Source organism: Gossypium arboreum, chromosome 5, assembly GCF_025698485.1.
Source record: "Gossypium arboreum isolate Shixiya-1 chromosome 5, ASM2569848v2, whole genome shotgun sequence".
NCBI classification, from domain to species: Eukaryota; Viridiplantae; Streptophyta; class Magnoliopsida; order Malvales; family Malvaceae; genus Gossypium; species Gossypium arboreum.
This window is the reverse complement of record NC_069074.1, coordinates 2,494,733-2,511,095: the sequence shown is the minus strand read 5'-3', so window position 1 is coordinate 2,511,095 and position 16,363 is coordinate 2,494,733. Positions and strand designations below refer to the sequence as shown.

Genomic DNA, 16,363 nt, shown 5'->3' with positions numbered 1-16,363 from the left:
GTACATATACAGAAACATCCAGAGAGTAAAATATATATTACAAGGTATTCAATTTTTTATCTTAGACATTCGCGGAGCTAAGTGGCTGAAAGGTCTCCAATTCTTTTAAAATGGATTTTTTTTTAGACTTTTTATAATTTATAAAATTTTAAATTAATTATAATAAAATTATATTTTAGTCCCTTAAAATGATAAAATTTTGATTTAATCTTTTAAAAATTATAAAGATATAGACTATTAAAATGGTAAAATTATATTTTCACTATCGTAAAAATATATAATTTAATTCGACTCTCTCCAAATTTTTTTTTCGACTCAGTCACTGATCTTAGACCTTTCATATTTGGTACAAATATTATATATTATATCTATATTGTTTATTAAGTATTTATTGAGTTTGAGTCACTCTCAATCAAGACATTAACTCGGTTAGACAATTACCTAGATACTTTTCCGTAATTAAAATAAATTATATTATTCGAGGATAATTTGATTTTTATTTGAAAAATCAATAAAAATTTTCATATAGTGAGATTTAAACCAGAACCAATTGCATTACCAAAGCTTTTTACTTTATCACTCAACTCAACTAAAGCTTTATTTTGATATTTTATACATTTCAATATTTATTATGCATACTTTATCACCTCCATCAATTATGTATGTATATATATTAATGTATTTGATTGAGTTTGTATCATAATTGTAATTTAATTTTTTCATTTTATTATTAATTAATTTTAAACCCATATTTATATTTTAAATTTATAATTTCCACTCATATAATAAAATTTGTAGTGAAGCTTTGGAATGAGATTTTGAGACGTAATCATGCCCAGTGGCGGAGCTAGGATATTAATCCTGGGGGGGCCTAACTAAAATTAGAAGTGCTATGTAACAGTCTATTTAAACATATAAGCAATCGGTTTAAAAAAAACAGTATTCCAACATGACGATCGATTTAAACATATAAAAAAATATATTCAAAAGAAGCAGTATTCTAACAATTAAGACGATATAGCTATCTTTTGACTCGATTAACTATTTTTTTATTCCGTTTTCACAGGAATGTTCATTACTTCATAAACTATCATTTGACATAATTTTAAATAAAGTGACAAAGGTTTTCTTTCTTCCCTTCAATTTGGCCGAAACTTACTATAACATTATCTAACTATTTTTGTTTTATTTTATACTTTTAATAAGTTAGAAATTGTCTCCTAATCATTTACCATAAAAAACATACACTTTCCACTTAATTTTATAAGCTTCCAAGTTCCATCAATATCCTTTAATGACATCTTTTAATATACTTGATAAAACAAAAATTAATGGCACATATATGTAAAACAAGTTTCAAATATTCAAAATCTATGAAAAGTTTGAAGAAAAACATACCTTATACTTCAAATTTGGAGGAAAATGATAATTTTTCTTCTTATTTTCTTGCTAAGCTCCAATATGAAGAAGAAAGATGATAAAAGTCTCTTCATATTTTCTTTTTTATATATTACTATATTACTTATAAAATATTATTATGTTAAGTAAACTATTAAATAAACATTAATTTATTATTATTTAACAAAAATATCATTCAAACATCATCATGAGCAATTTAGCTTCTTCAAAAAATTTCTCTTTATTTTTATCAAGAATAATTTTTTAATATTATAAAAATCTTGGAGGGACCTACTTATATTTTTAGGAAAGCTAAAATATATATATAAAGGAAAAAATGGCTACTTATATTATTGGAAGTGTCGTATTATAAATTTACAAAGGACTAAGTGGCCCCCTGTGCCTTAACGTTGTTCCGCCGCTGATCATGCCTTACAAGAAAATGGGAATTAACAACTTTCAGCTTATTAATTTATGAATTCAATTTTTTAAAATTATAAAAATGGATAAAAAAATATAAATGATATACATTTAAATATTTATAACTAAGTCCAGCCCTTATATAAAATATAAATACAAAAATAAATCAAATTTTACTACTCACTCGACCCAAAGAAGGGTGGAAAACAGTCAACGATTTTCTTTCAAAAAAGAAATTTTAAAAAAATTGCTGCGGGCCGAGTTTCCAAGTCTCGACCGGCCGATGACTCAATTATCAGGTTTTTTTCGAATATGATTTGTTTGACAGGGAAAGTTAAATTATGAAATCAATTTGAGAGAAGGACCTAACTTTTTATTTTATTTTATGAGGAGAATATTATTAATAATTGTCATTTATCAACACTTTTGGCTGCTTTGGCCCAATGACGGTCGGGCCATTGAGGTTATTGCATAGAAAATGCATTTCCAGTTCGTAGATCCACAAATTTACAATATTATTAATTCTGTTGTGAGATTGTTCAAATGATAGTATTAAACAAATACTAGATTATTATTAGCCACGAGATCGAATAATCAATGCATACATTGCTTTATACCTTTTTACTTTTTAAATCTAATCCACGTAATTATTGAATGGTTGCATTATTGCTAATAAAATATGTATTTAGACAATTTGTTTATTTTGATTCCCTTTTCAACTTTGCAAAGGGAATATGATTGGTTGAGAAGGTTTATGTCAATCATAAATTGTTTACTTAATCTTTTAAAAATTATAAAGATATATATATTATTAAAATAGTAAAATTATATTTTACTAACATTAAAATATATAATTTAATTTCGCTCTAAATAATTTTTGGCTCCGTTACATTATTTATTATTCTCTTATTTATAAGTTAGTGAGAGATTATGAATAATTTTAAATATTATTTAAAATATATAATCAAAATCTATAATAAAATTGTTAAAAAATAAAATAATATATTCATCTAATTAACTGAAAAAAAAACCCAACAAGGATTACTTGTCATATCTTTCATCGAAAAAAGAAAATTCAAACATCAATTCTTGTGGTGATATACCTTAAAACGAAAACGTAACGAAACTTTTTTAACATTTTTAAATGTTATAAATTATATGATTGGAAAGCCACGTGTCAATGCTTATCAATGTCAGCCAGAAAAGAAAAGCAAGTCTTTAAGCGTTTCGTCTTCTCATTATTTCTAATTTTTAGTTAATGAAGCCTATCAGAATATCTCGTTGAGAGAGATATAAAGAGTTCTCAAGCTGTTGATTAAGCAAAATATTAACGTTGAAGCAACAATACTGGGAAAGGAGAGTCCAAGGACATAAGGATCTTCGTCTCTGATGTGTGATTGTTTGAAGCTATGGATTCAACTAGCAAAACCCAATTCTTTGTACTTCTTTATCACCCATCTTTCTTCTTTGTTTATCCATTTAAATAATTTCCTAAATTGCAGAGTTTTTATTTTGTTCGTTGTTATAAGAGATTATGGATTTTTTTTTTCTTTTGCTGGAATGAGTTGTGACAAGTGGTTGATTTAGTGCCTTTCGTCTTTGCATTTTAATTATGATGAGCAGCGGTCGAGTTCCCTAACGGCGGGACAACGGATCTGTGCATCTGCTTTCTTACCGGTCCTTATAGTGATCGATTTCTTGATTTATGCAACGTCTAATTGCTTTGGATACCGGCCCCGACCCAAGAAATGCATCTATGAGTTCACTGATCTTACCCGGCTCGCTCATGAATCCCGATGTATTTCTGATTTTCCTTCCTCTTTTTTTTTCCTTCAAAATTTTTTTGATTTTCATTATTGAGGTTTAGTTACGATGTCTTTATTGCTCCAACAGTGGGGGTAAAATTGTATATTTGACGGGTATTGGATCAAATTTTATGCCTTATACGATTCTGATTCTACAAATATATAAAAAATCTTTTTGAACAATTGAGTATACTTTACACTGGATGCATCATGCATACCCAGATCCAATATTCAACTCAAACTTTTGTAACATAGGTTTTATCTATTGTTAAATTAAAACCTGGAGAGTATATTCTTACTTTTACATTTTTTCCCCAGCTTTTTTTTTCCCAGAAAATTAACATAGTTGATTGGTTCCTTTGAATTCGTGATTCAGTTTCGGTGAATGAAATAGAGGCATTGTACGAACTCTTCAAGAAGCTGAGTAGCTCAATAATCGATGATGGATTAATTCACAAGGTAAATAGAGATTCAGAGGCAATTTGGTGTCATAAACTTTGTTATGATTTTTCCTTTTTCATAGCTTAATTTTATATGAATGCATTGCTTCAAGTTGAGGTTTCAGCAGAATTTGTTTGCAATGCCATAAATTAAATGTCAAAAATATTAATGAAGTTCCAATTTCTTTCTTTGTGTTATAGGAAGAGCTTCAGTTAGCCTTGTTCCAGACACCCATAGGCAGCAATCTCTTTCTTGACAGGGTAAGAGTTTCTCTCTCTTTTTTCTTTTCCTTGAAAAATACCAGTTTCTTCTATATACCATGATTGATATTGGAACCAAGTTTGAAAACAAGATGAATTGTTCAGCTAGAATTTGGGGAATTGTTATTGTTGTAATTTACTAAGTTGAGTTCGTTTTTTGTCTTGATGTGTGATGTAATTAATGACTGATCAATTACCTAGAATTTCCTACCTTTGTTAATCCTTTCTATTGCAGGTTTTTGATCTTTTTGATGAAAAGAGAAATGGTGTCATCGAATTTGAGGAATTTGTCCATGCACTGAACGTGTTTCATCCATGTGCCCCTTTAGAAGATAAAGTTGATTGTAAGGGTTCTTAGGAAATCATTTGCTTTGTACCATTTAAGTGTTGATTTATAGCTTTGTCTCATCTGCATCCTTGTTAATGTCTTGCAGTTGCATTTAGATTGTATGACCTGAGACAAACAGGTTTTATTGAGCGAGAAGAAGTGAGTAAGCAGTTCTAACCTGAGTTCAGTGTCCTATAAATGGCTCTGAGACAATGGCCTTCCTGCAGTTTTCACATTTTAGCTAATTAACTTTTTGGTTGAATGCCAGGTTAAGCAAATGGTGATTGCCATTTTGATGGAATCTGAAATGAATTTGTCCGATGACCTTCTCGAGGAAATCATTGACAAAGTGAGCTCCCTGACGTTTAAATTCTTTGCTTTTACTGTTGTAATTTCTTTTTGTAAAGCGTTCAATGGCTTACAGGATTTTCATATTTCTGCAGACATTTGATGATGCAGACGCGGACAAGGATGGTAAAATAAACAAAGAAGAATGGAAAGCATTTGTGCTTCGTAATCCCAACCTCTTGAGGAACATGACTCTTCCGCATTTAAAGTCCGTGATGAACTACTATTTCCAGTATTGCACTCCCAATCTAGTCTTTTTGATTGACCCCTTGGCCCTTTCCTATCTCCGGTAATTTATCGTCTCTCTGGTTTATGTTATTATCGATCTTCAGGTGCATTACTACCTTCTTTCCCAGTTTCGTTTACAACACTGGAGTTGAAGACTTCTAACCCCAAGTGATGTTAGGCTAAAAATGCCACAAAGATACGATGCGATTCAAGGGTAAAAGTCAATGATTTCAAGGGTAGATCATCCTGGTTTCAAGGGTGCTTTGATTCAGGTCCCATTGCGGGCGATGAAGTGAATATAGTGTGTCCGGTCCGTGCGAACACTGCTTGACAGTGACAGCAACCAAATCATTTTGATTAAGCTCTCCAACTGTATATGTGTCTATGTTATCCGGAGCTAATTTTGAAGGCTTATATCCCATAATCATATTATAATTTTGAAGTACAGTACAAATATTTGAAATTGAGTGCATTCACTACTGTTATCTCGACTAGGGTTTACTCAACTTTAGTAAAAGTTAAAAATTTTAGTGTGCGCTTTAGCGTATTGTAGAATTTTCGGAATTTATTTATGCTTGATTTTGTGATTTTGTTAATTATAAACTTTCATCTCTCAATTTTTATAGCCTAATTTTTTTAAGGAAAATTTAATCGTTATCATTTAAAAAAATTAAATAGTGTAGCAATCCAAATATATTTTATGTTGACATGATATTATTTATCGGTATATAATATAAAATTTATAAAAATTAAAAAATAAAACCGTATATATTTTAAAACTTATTAAAAATTCTGAAATATAAAAATGTAAGAAATTTATAGAAATTTTTCAAAAATAAGGTAAATTATACAAACAGTCACCTTACTATAAATTATTTTTTTATTTTAGGTACTAAAAATAAAATGTCTGCAATTTAAGCATTCACAATTAAGTTATTTTGGTCATTTTGTTAAAATCAGTATAATAACAAATTTAACCTTCACCTTTTATATAATATATCAATTTAGTCATAAGTTTTAAAAATAACTTTCAAAATTTACAAATACTCTTAATTTGATTCTAAATCTAAAAATTCAAAAAATATAAAAATACATAAATATTTTTAAAATATATAATTTAAATTTAATATTAAATAAAATAAAATCCCCCCAACACCCCACACCTGACCCTCTCCTTTCCCCTCTGTAACACCCCTACCCGTATCTATTGCGGAATAGGTACGAGGCATTCTGAGTTCTTGAATATTTTCAGATAATTACGAGTCATTTATTATTCATATTTTGAAAATAATCATAACGTCTCTTTATTGGGCCCTCGAAGCCCCAAACATACATTAAAATCAACCGGAATTAAATCGGGATCATAAAAAAAATTTCGTAAAATCTTAAATTTTATTTTCATCAAGTACTTACTATTTCAATGCTTCTTATAATTAAACATGTTACCATTCAATCAATAGCTTGACACTTGTCTAAGCGTTAAGCCACATCATTGTTAGTATACTTGCACATATTTCATATAAATTCAACATTGATATACTTATTTTCTCGACATGTCACACTTGAGTTTAATATTTGTCTTTACTTACATAATTTCCTTGTATCAACATATCAAAGATAATCATATATGTACATGTCATGAAACATATCATTCTCTTCTGTTTCTTCATAAGTATATATCAATCATTTCATTATATCAATATTTCATGCTCCATCATTTCCATATATTTTATGTATATTTATTCGGTAAAGTTTATATCAAACTTAACATAAATTATATTCCATGTACTTATTCTTATTTCGTTTATCTATCTTCATAATTATTTCATACAACTATTTTGTATATATATTTCCATATGACCAGTTCTTGTAAACATTTCACACAACCATTTTATATAACCATTCGTCATCTGATGCATATTACACGAATATCAATTGTTCAATAGATGTCGTAATGAACCGAAAGTTACGGTATCGAAAATTGAGTCTTGAGTCTTTATTTGATGAAATTTATTCATGAATATTTATTAGAAATATTTATGAATTATAGTTGAATGGTTATTTAGTGTTTAATTAAGTGAAGTAGCTTGAATTTAGTTTGAAGGGCTAAATTGCATAAGGAATAAAAGTTTAATTATAGATTAAAGAAGTAAAAGGGACTAATCTAGCAATTAGACCCTAAGTGCCATGTGTGTGAATGTATGATATAACATGTGTAATAGTTGGTATATATGTGTAATAGCTATAAGATATTTTATGTTATAGCTATTACACATGTTAATTTTATATTTATTATAGGTTAATAATAATATAATATAGTATAATGAATAAAGAATAATGAGTAAAGAATAGAAAGAGAGCAAACGTGAGAAAGAAAGAAAGAAAGAAATATAGAAAGACTAACAGAGAGCAAACGTGAGAAAGAAAGAAGGAAAGAAAGAAAGAAATAAAAAAGGGAAATTTAGGATTAAGGCCCTAAAGTTTGATTGGTAAGTTGTTTTAGCTCATTTTCCTATGATTTTTATGTTTATGGATGCCTAATTCAAAGTTCTACATGTATGAGGTTAAAATGAAGAAAAATAGAGAATTTTTAGATATTGATTTAGTTGAATAAATTGAGGTTTTATGGGTTAAATTGATAGAAATTGAAGTTAGAAGTGATTAGTTAAAGGAATTTCTAAGTTAGGTTTAAATAGGGACTAAGTTGAATAGAGCTCAAAATTTATGTTTTATAATGAATTTTATGAGTTAGAAATTGTTAATGAGTTGATTAAAAGAGAATATGAAGCTTAAGTTAAAGAAAAAAAGATTAGTAATGGAAAAAGGACGAAATTGGAATTTTTGTAAAAGTTTGGTAGAAAGTGAAAATGTGTTTTATGAATTAATATATTGATGATTTTTAATTGTATGATTGTTAGTAGCAAACGTAGCACCGGATACATCATCAAAGAAGGGAAAATAGAAAGTGAACGAAGATATCGATTAAATTCGATAAATAGTGGTTTGTATTTCTATAAACCGAGCTTAATCGTTATTGCTATATTTGATATTTATATTGTATGAAAATGTGAATGAGGTAAGTATTTTTACCATATTGAAATGAATGTGATTTTGAATACCCTATTAACGATTGTCGGGCTAGTCGGATATAGTTGACATGTCATAGGAATTGGAAGTATTGGGATATTCCGACATTGAGTCGATGAGACACTATGTGTCGACTCTTTGTTAAAGTTCGGATTTGTTCCAATGAAGTACTTTGTGTACTATAATGTTAAAGTTCGGATTTGTTCGATGAAGCACTATGTGCTTATCCCGAGTGTGGGTTGGATCCGTGTATCCGTCGGTGTCCAAGTTATGTTAATAAGGGTAAATAAAGTAAAGATTATTAAAGTCTTGATTGATATTGAATAATAGCAATAATGTGTTTGAATTACCATGTTTTAAAGTTGATTAAGCTATTGTTTATAGAAATACCACTGAGAGTATTCTCAGCGTCACGGTTTGTTTCCGTCATGAGGCTAGGTCTGAAAGTATAAGGACTCAAAGACATACAAGCCGATCCCCAAACTTAAATTGGTGAAGTTTCTATCTTTTTGGAAAATGGCATTGTACCTAGGATGTCTTTTGATCATTTTGAAAGTATCTAAGTTGTTAAGTGATATTTTGGGTATGTTTTGTAAATGTTACCAAAACCTTAAGTATGGTATGTTTTGATATGTTAGTGAAGAGTAATAAGAGGAAGTGTTGGTAAATATTGTAGAGAGAAGAAATGAAGATGTTATAAACTTAGTTATCAACATTTTATACTAAAACAGATTTGAACAGTAGCAATAGTCCAACTTTGAAAATATACCAAAAATAGTATAAAGTGAATTAGATAATGAATAAAATTTGTAATTGAATATTAATGAATCTATTTTAATATGGAAGAAATAAAATAGGTAAAAGAGTTGTATTTTATGAGATATTTACGTTTTGGTGAAACAGGGTTAGAACAATTTCTGGATTCCCTATTCTGAATTTAGAAATTCACCATAAATTGTGTATTAAGAATTAGGACTCACACTTTATATGTATGGATTACTTATTGAGTCCATTTTTAATTGAAACAAATGGCTTAGTCATTGGATTTCTGTACAGGAAGAAATTTGATTCGTAGTGCACAAGGGTCAGAGTAGCCAAACCCTGAAACAGGGGAGACTTTTTCTAATAAACTGTACTAATTGGCCTGACCAAAAATTCTAGAAAAAAATTAGTAAGTAGATATATGAGTCTATTTTTAGGGAAAATTTACGAAATTGTATTTCGAGTTTTGTAACTCGAGATATGATTTTTTTAGCGACCGTGACGCAGATGGATAGTTTACTACGAAAACTGTTTAAGTGCTAAGATAAGTTTTGTAATGTCTCGTGCTCGACTCCGGCGACGGTCTTGGGTAGGAGGACGTTACAATGTCATCGCGTCTCCCATCCACGGTCTTATTTATCTTTGACATGATGCCATAGTGTCTTTCAACTATGGTCTTACTCATTTTCTGTCATGTTGCCATGGTATCTTTCAACCATGGTCTTATTCATTTCATATCACGTTGCCATGGTATCTTTCAACCATGGTCTTATTCATTTCTCGTCATGTTGCCATGGTATCTTTCAACCATGGTCTTATTCATTTCATATCACGTTGCCATGGTATCTTTCAACTATGGTCTTACACATTTCATATCAGGTTGCCATGGTATCTTTCAACCATGGTCTTACACATTTCATATCAGAGAGCACACTCCCGCTGTAACGCCCCTAACCCGAATCCGTCATCGAAATAGAGTTACGGAGCATTACCGGAGTTACCGATTCATTTATCAGATATTTCATTAATCTGATATCTTTTCTTTTCCACGTTCAAGTCTCGTATTCAAGTCATCCGGATCTTTATAAAGAAATTTGATCGTCATTTTCATTTATTTCATGTTATAACACATTCAACTAATGCTCTAAACAAAATTATCATTTTACCCCTAAACTTTTAATTAATGACGATTTCATCCTTAGGTTAAAATAAAATAAAATTATTGCAATTTAATCCTTATTTCCAGCCGTTATTCTCACACAAATTGATAACAACCTATGAATTCTATAAAATGTCAGAATTTTCCATAATTTCAACACTTTTCAATTTAATCCTTAAAACATGTTTTCCCTGATCTTGAGCTAAATTAATAATTTCATTCAATTTTGTAATTTAAATAATAAAATAATCCATTTCATGCAAATTGGTCATTTTAACTTTTTTTACAAAATTGCCCATAAAATTTTTACTTTTATTCAATTTAGTACATGAGCCTAAAACATACAAATCAGCCATGCTAGCTGAATATTCATACATATTTTCCTCCTCCTCCTCTCCATTCCACATCCTTAATTTATATAACATGCAACAAGTAACATTATCAATAATTTCACTATTTACTTATGTATATTCAAAACTGTCTATTTGCATCATAGTCACTAAATTATTTATTTCTTAAGCTACAGAACTCGAAATTAAGATCCGCTAATTTTCCCTGAAACTATACTTACTTATCTTATTACCATAAAATTTTCAGAATTTTTGGTTTAGCCAATAAGTACAGTTTATTCTTTAAAGTTGCCCCTATTCTGCTGTCTGACAGTTCCAACCCTTCTTCACTAAGAATTAATTATCTCATCGTACGAGATTCGGATGATGTTCCTGCTTATTTCTATTGAAAATAGACTCTTTAAGGATTTTAAACATATAAATTTAATCCCTTAATTATTTTTCTTCAATTTTTTATGATTTTCCAAAGTCAGAACAGGGGAACCTGAAATCATTCTGACATTGTCTCACAAAACTTATTATATCTCATGATTTAGAATTCCATTGCTTACACCATTTCTTCTATAAGAAACTAGACTCAATAAGCTTTAATTTCATGTTTTATTCATCTTCTAATTAGATTTCTACAATTTTTGGATATTTTTCAAAGCTAGACTATTGCTGCTGTCCAAAAATGTTTTAGTGCAAAATGTTGATTTTCATTTTGCCCCAAATCTCACAGTTCATACAATTCAGTCCTTACTTAATTAACCCCTCAACTAAACTAATTTTCTCAATTAATACTTTTCCTAGACATTATAAGTTATTTCATAACTATTGAAATTCAGAATTTCCACATAAAACTCTAACTTCAAACTCTTTTACAATTTAGGTCCCAAACATTCACTTTCTATTCAATTCTTTCAATAAAATCAACATATAAACAATTTAAAGCTCTAATTCTATATCAAATCATCATATACTTCCAGCACATATTCATAGAAACTTTGAATTTCTTTCATAGAATTAAGAACTAATGAATTCAACAAATGGACCTAGTTGTAAAAGTCACAAAAACACAAAAATTTCAAGAAATAATCAAGAATTGAACTTACTTGCAGTAAAAATATGAAAAAACCAGATTAAGGGAACTCTTCCATGGTGTTTTTGCTGATGAGAATGCAGAAAAATAAAGAGAAATCTAGATAATTCCACTTTAGTCCTAGCTTTATTAAGTAAATTTTGCAATTTTCTAATTTTTCCCTTATTTTCTTGGTGATTTCATGCTCTTGCCGTCCAGCCCAAATATACCTTGGGTCTATTTGCCTTTTAAACCCTCTTTCTTTTATCATTTAAGCTATTTAATCATTTCTCACAATTTTGCATTTGATACAATTTAGTCCTTTTTGTTCAATTAGCTATCAAGATTTTAAAATTTCTTGTGAAACTTTAATACGAACTTATTAACACTCCATAAATATTTATAAAAATATTTATGGCTCGATTTAAAATTCTCGAGGTCTCGATACCTCGTTTTCAATTCTAATTATTTTAATATATATATTTTTTGTACATTTCACTATTTCAAAATTTTTCCTAACTTCACAGTTAACTTATACTCACTAAATTAATAATATTTCCTACTCATTTGTCGGATTTAGTGATCTCGAATCACCGTTCGACACTCTTGAAAAATTAGGTTGTTACAACCCTTGAACCTTATCCTTACGGTGGGATTACGGTCAGGCTAAATCCCAGTAATATAAACTCATAGAGTATTGTCGGGATTACCGTCCAGGCTAAATCCTAACGACAATTACTCTAATGAGCTTGGATCTGAATTATCAGTCCGGGCTAAATTCAGACCCTAATTCGGATTACCCGTCTGGGCTAAATCCATTTTACACATATTCTTCGAGAGGGCTATATCAGGATAGGATCACCCATCCGGGCTAGATCCTTTTAACCATCAATTCCTTTTCAGAGATCCATCGAATTTTCCTTTCATTCAACCGGGATTTTTTCTCCTTTTATCAAATATATCAATGTTTCATAAATTTCCATACAATGAACATTCAAATCATATTCACATCAATAACATACAATCTCAAGCATTTAAGAATATAATTCAAGTTGCACGAACTTACCTAGCGAAATTGCAAAAATATCAAGATTCAGGGACATTTTGGTAATTTACCATTTTCCCAATTTTCACTCGATCTTAAATTGACAATTTCATTCAATTTATTAATTTAGATAATAAAACAATTCATTCCCTTCAATTTGGTCATTTTGACATTTTTACAAAATTGCCCCTTGAAGTTTTAATTTTATTCAATTTAGTCCTTAAGCCTAAAACATGCAAATTAGCCATGGTAGCTGAATATTCATATATATTTTTCTCCTCCTCCTCTCCGTTCCACATCCTTAATGTATATAACACACTTGGAAGTAACATCATCTATAATTTTTATTATTTACTTTTATGAATAATCAAACTGTCCATCTGTGTCATAGTCACTAAATTATTTATATCTGGAGCTATAGAGCTCCAAATTAAGATCCGCTAATTTTTCCTGAAACTATACTAATATATCTTCTTGCCATAAAAGTTTCAGAACTTTTGGTTTAGCCAATAAGTACAGTTTATTCTTTAAAGTTACCCCTGTTCTGTTGTCTGACAGTTCTGACCCTTCTTCACTAAAAATTAATTATCTCCTCGTACAGAATTCAAATGATATTCCTGTTTATTTATATTGAAAATAGACTAATTAAATATTCTAAAAATATAAATTTAAGCCCATAATTATTTCTATCCAATTTTTTATGATTTTCCAAAGTCAGAACAGGGGAACCCGAATTCATTCTGACCTTGTCTCACAAAATTCATTATATCTCATGATTTACAAATCTATTACTTACACCGTTTCTTCTATAAGAAATTAGACTCAATAAGATTTAATCTCATATTTTATTCATCCTATAATTCGATTTCTAAAATTTTTGGTGATTTTTCAAAGTTAGACTGCTGTTGCTATCTAGAACTGTTTTAGTGCACGATATTAATTACCATGTTATAACACCCTTATTTTCTTTTTCTACACCATTTCTCATCACTTTCTCTTATTTTCTCTTCACTAACATATCAAGAATATAGAACCTTATGTAAGAAAACTCTACTATAACATTATTTCCATGCTTTGTTAATAATAACAAACTTAAAAACATATTGAAATCTTTATGTACTTACCTTTTTCTTATTGACTTTAATCTTTAACTTGATTTTTCTCTCTCCTCCAGCTTCTATTTCTTGAATCCAACTTGATATTCTTTCTCTCCATCATCTCCTTGCTATCTTTGTCTCTTGATGGCTATGGAAATTCTTTCAATTTTTAGGTGAAAATAATGAATTTTTGGAGGAAGGACTAAATTGTAAGAAAAGAAAAACTTTCTTTCTTCTTTTTCTTCTTCTCACGTTAGTTGCATGAGAAAGATGATCATATCATATCATCCTCCCCTTTCTTTCCTTTCATATATATATATTAAATTAAATAATAATAAAATAATAAAATATCATTTAAAAATCAATTTTAACGTATTAATAAACTAATATTTATTTATTTAATTTATCTAAAATATCTCCAACATCATCATTGTCTCTAGATTTCTCTCTCTTCCAATTGACCATTTTGCCCTTTGTGATCTTTTAAAACTCCATTCTTGAGTCATCACTTAATTTGATAAAATTACAATTTAGTCCCTCATAATTCTTCACCTATTCAATTTGGTCCTAATTCATCAATTTTCCTTGGTTTCTAGATCATTCCTCCCTTAAAATATTTGCACTATTAGTCCTTCAAATTTTCACATTTACACTTTAATCCTTCAAATTTTGAGTATTTACTCTTGGGCCACAAAACTTTTCTCACTTTTACAATTTAATCCTTTCTTGAATCAATATGTCATAATATACTTCTCAATATTGACATAACTCAAAATTTCCCTTTTTGTCACTTTATTTCCTTATTTTACTATATCACGGATAATATTTTACTATAAAAATTTTCGGGGTATTACATTTCTCTCCCCCTTAAAATAAATTTCGTCCTCGAAATTTCCTTGTTTTCTTTTGATCATGAATTTCATTATTTCTATAATTTTATAGTTTCTTTTTGCACATATTTACCTAGTTTATCATTTATATCCATTCTCTATCATTTCATCTCAAATTTTATTTTCAATTCAGTATTTCATATTTGCCTCTCAGAGCTTTTACCAACAGAAATAGAAGATAATATCATATGTATCTTATTATCAAGTGTTTTATCACATATATTGGCTTGGAAAACCAAAGAAAGATAGAGTAGTACCACTTGTGAATCAATCAGACTTGTGGTAATTTCTGTCTATTAGCATATTTATCCAACCGTTCCATATATTGATTATAGCATCCAAACATGAACAGTTGTATATACCTCTGAAAATATTAGTACATATAAAATACCCGTATAAAATCCCCAAAAAAATTTACTGCAATATACCTATTTATAACAGCTATATTCAAATATTTAATTTATTTACCAATCCATTGACTAGTAAAGTCATCAATAGTTTCACATCATTCAGTTCACTGAAGAAACTAATTGGGAAGGAATTTTCAGTTAACCATTCTGTAAATACCATATTTGAACAAATCGATTTTCCTATAAATAATCTCTTTATTTAACAGTGGTACTGTATATCCCAGCTAGTTTTCAGAAAAATTTTGATGTATCTATTCAGAACCCATCTTTACCTATTAACTCATTCTCAATTCTGACTATATTATCAATTGTTCTACCATTGAACTTTTCACTTTCCACTTCTGAACTTAATCAATATAAATCTCATGAATTTCATTGCATATAACTGTACTAGTAAAGGGGTATAGATCGTAAAGTCTCATAATTTAATTGTCATATATTTACTCATATAACATTTATCATTCTCAAGTACTATAAAACATTTATTCGTACTTTTACGAGTTCTGCTTCATCATAACTAACATTTTTACTCAGAGATAATCATTTACCTCATAACGAAAATTGTTTACTTTTTACTTAGCAGATGCCTAGTAGACTAGATAGAACACTTCGGATATACGAGACTTATACAGAGGTGCATTATTATGCATTATTAAACAGAGAACACTGAAGTGCTATACAGAGAGTACGAATGTGCTGAATGTGCTAATAATCAGAGAGCACTAATGTGCTAGTAATCAGAGAGCATGCTGAGGTCCCTTAATATCCTAGTAGTTTTAATCTTGTCTACTTGGGCAAATTATTTCATGCACGCATATCACTTTTACACCTTTCGCATAATACTTTTACATGCTTTATAATTTAATCCTTGTGCCAATAATCCGTTTATTTATGTCTTCTTTACCTTTAATACATGTAATATTTTTCAAAATTCATTATTCATCCATAATTTACTAATAATCCTTATCATGTACTTCTTATACCACTTTTATATATTTTGCAATTTAGTCATCAGCACAATATTTCATGTAGCAATATAATTTATAATACACATAACATTCATCATCAACATGTATTTATTCATATCTTTATGAATTCCGATTCATTCTAATCAACTATTACTCATATACTTGAGTATCGTTTCTAGTATTATCATAATTATCTTGGGTTAGAAAGCATCTCATTTTATAAGTAAAACAAATCTCATCAGAGTCAGGAGATATCATACTTATCACATATTATAATGATATGTGTTTTTAGACTTCACATATACTA

The 16,363-nt window shown here is 29.0% G+C and overlaps 1 protein-coding gene across 3 annotated transcripts; it reads left to right on the top strand.

The window, feature by feature from the left end:
* The first annotated feature begins 2,956 nt into the window (after positions 1-2,956).
* Positions 2,957-5,831, top strand: LOC108460702 (calcineurin B-like protein 10). 3 transcript variants are annotated; one of them, XM_017760416.2, is made up of 9 exons: positions 2,957-3,257; positions 3,442-3,616; positions 4,000-4,082; positions 4,265-4,324; positions 4,560-4,668; positions 4,759-4,811; positions 4,921-5,001; positions 5,096-5,232; positions 5,333-5,831. In XM_017760416.2, the coding sequence occupies exons 1-9, from the start codon at positions 3,228-3,230 to the stop codon at positions 5,388-5,390; spliced, it is 786 nt and encodes a 261-aa protein (XP_017615905.1). In that variant the 5' UTR covers positions 2,957-3,227; the 3' UTR covers positions 5,391-5,831. The 3 variants fall into 3 exon arrangements, 2 of the variants coding, with proteins under 2 accessions (XP_017615905.1, XP_017615980.1); XM_017760491.2 differs by having other exon boundaries at positions 2,958-3,257; positions 5,096-5,208; XR_008283372.1 differs by lacking the exon at positions 5,333-5,831 and having other exon boundaries at positions 4,759-4,815; positions 5,096-5,124.
* Positions 5,832-16,363: the final 10,532 nt, after the last annotated feature.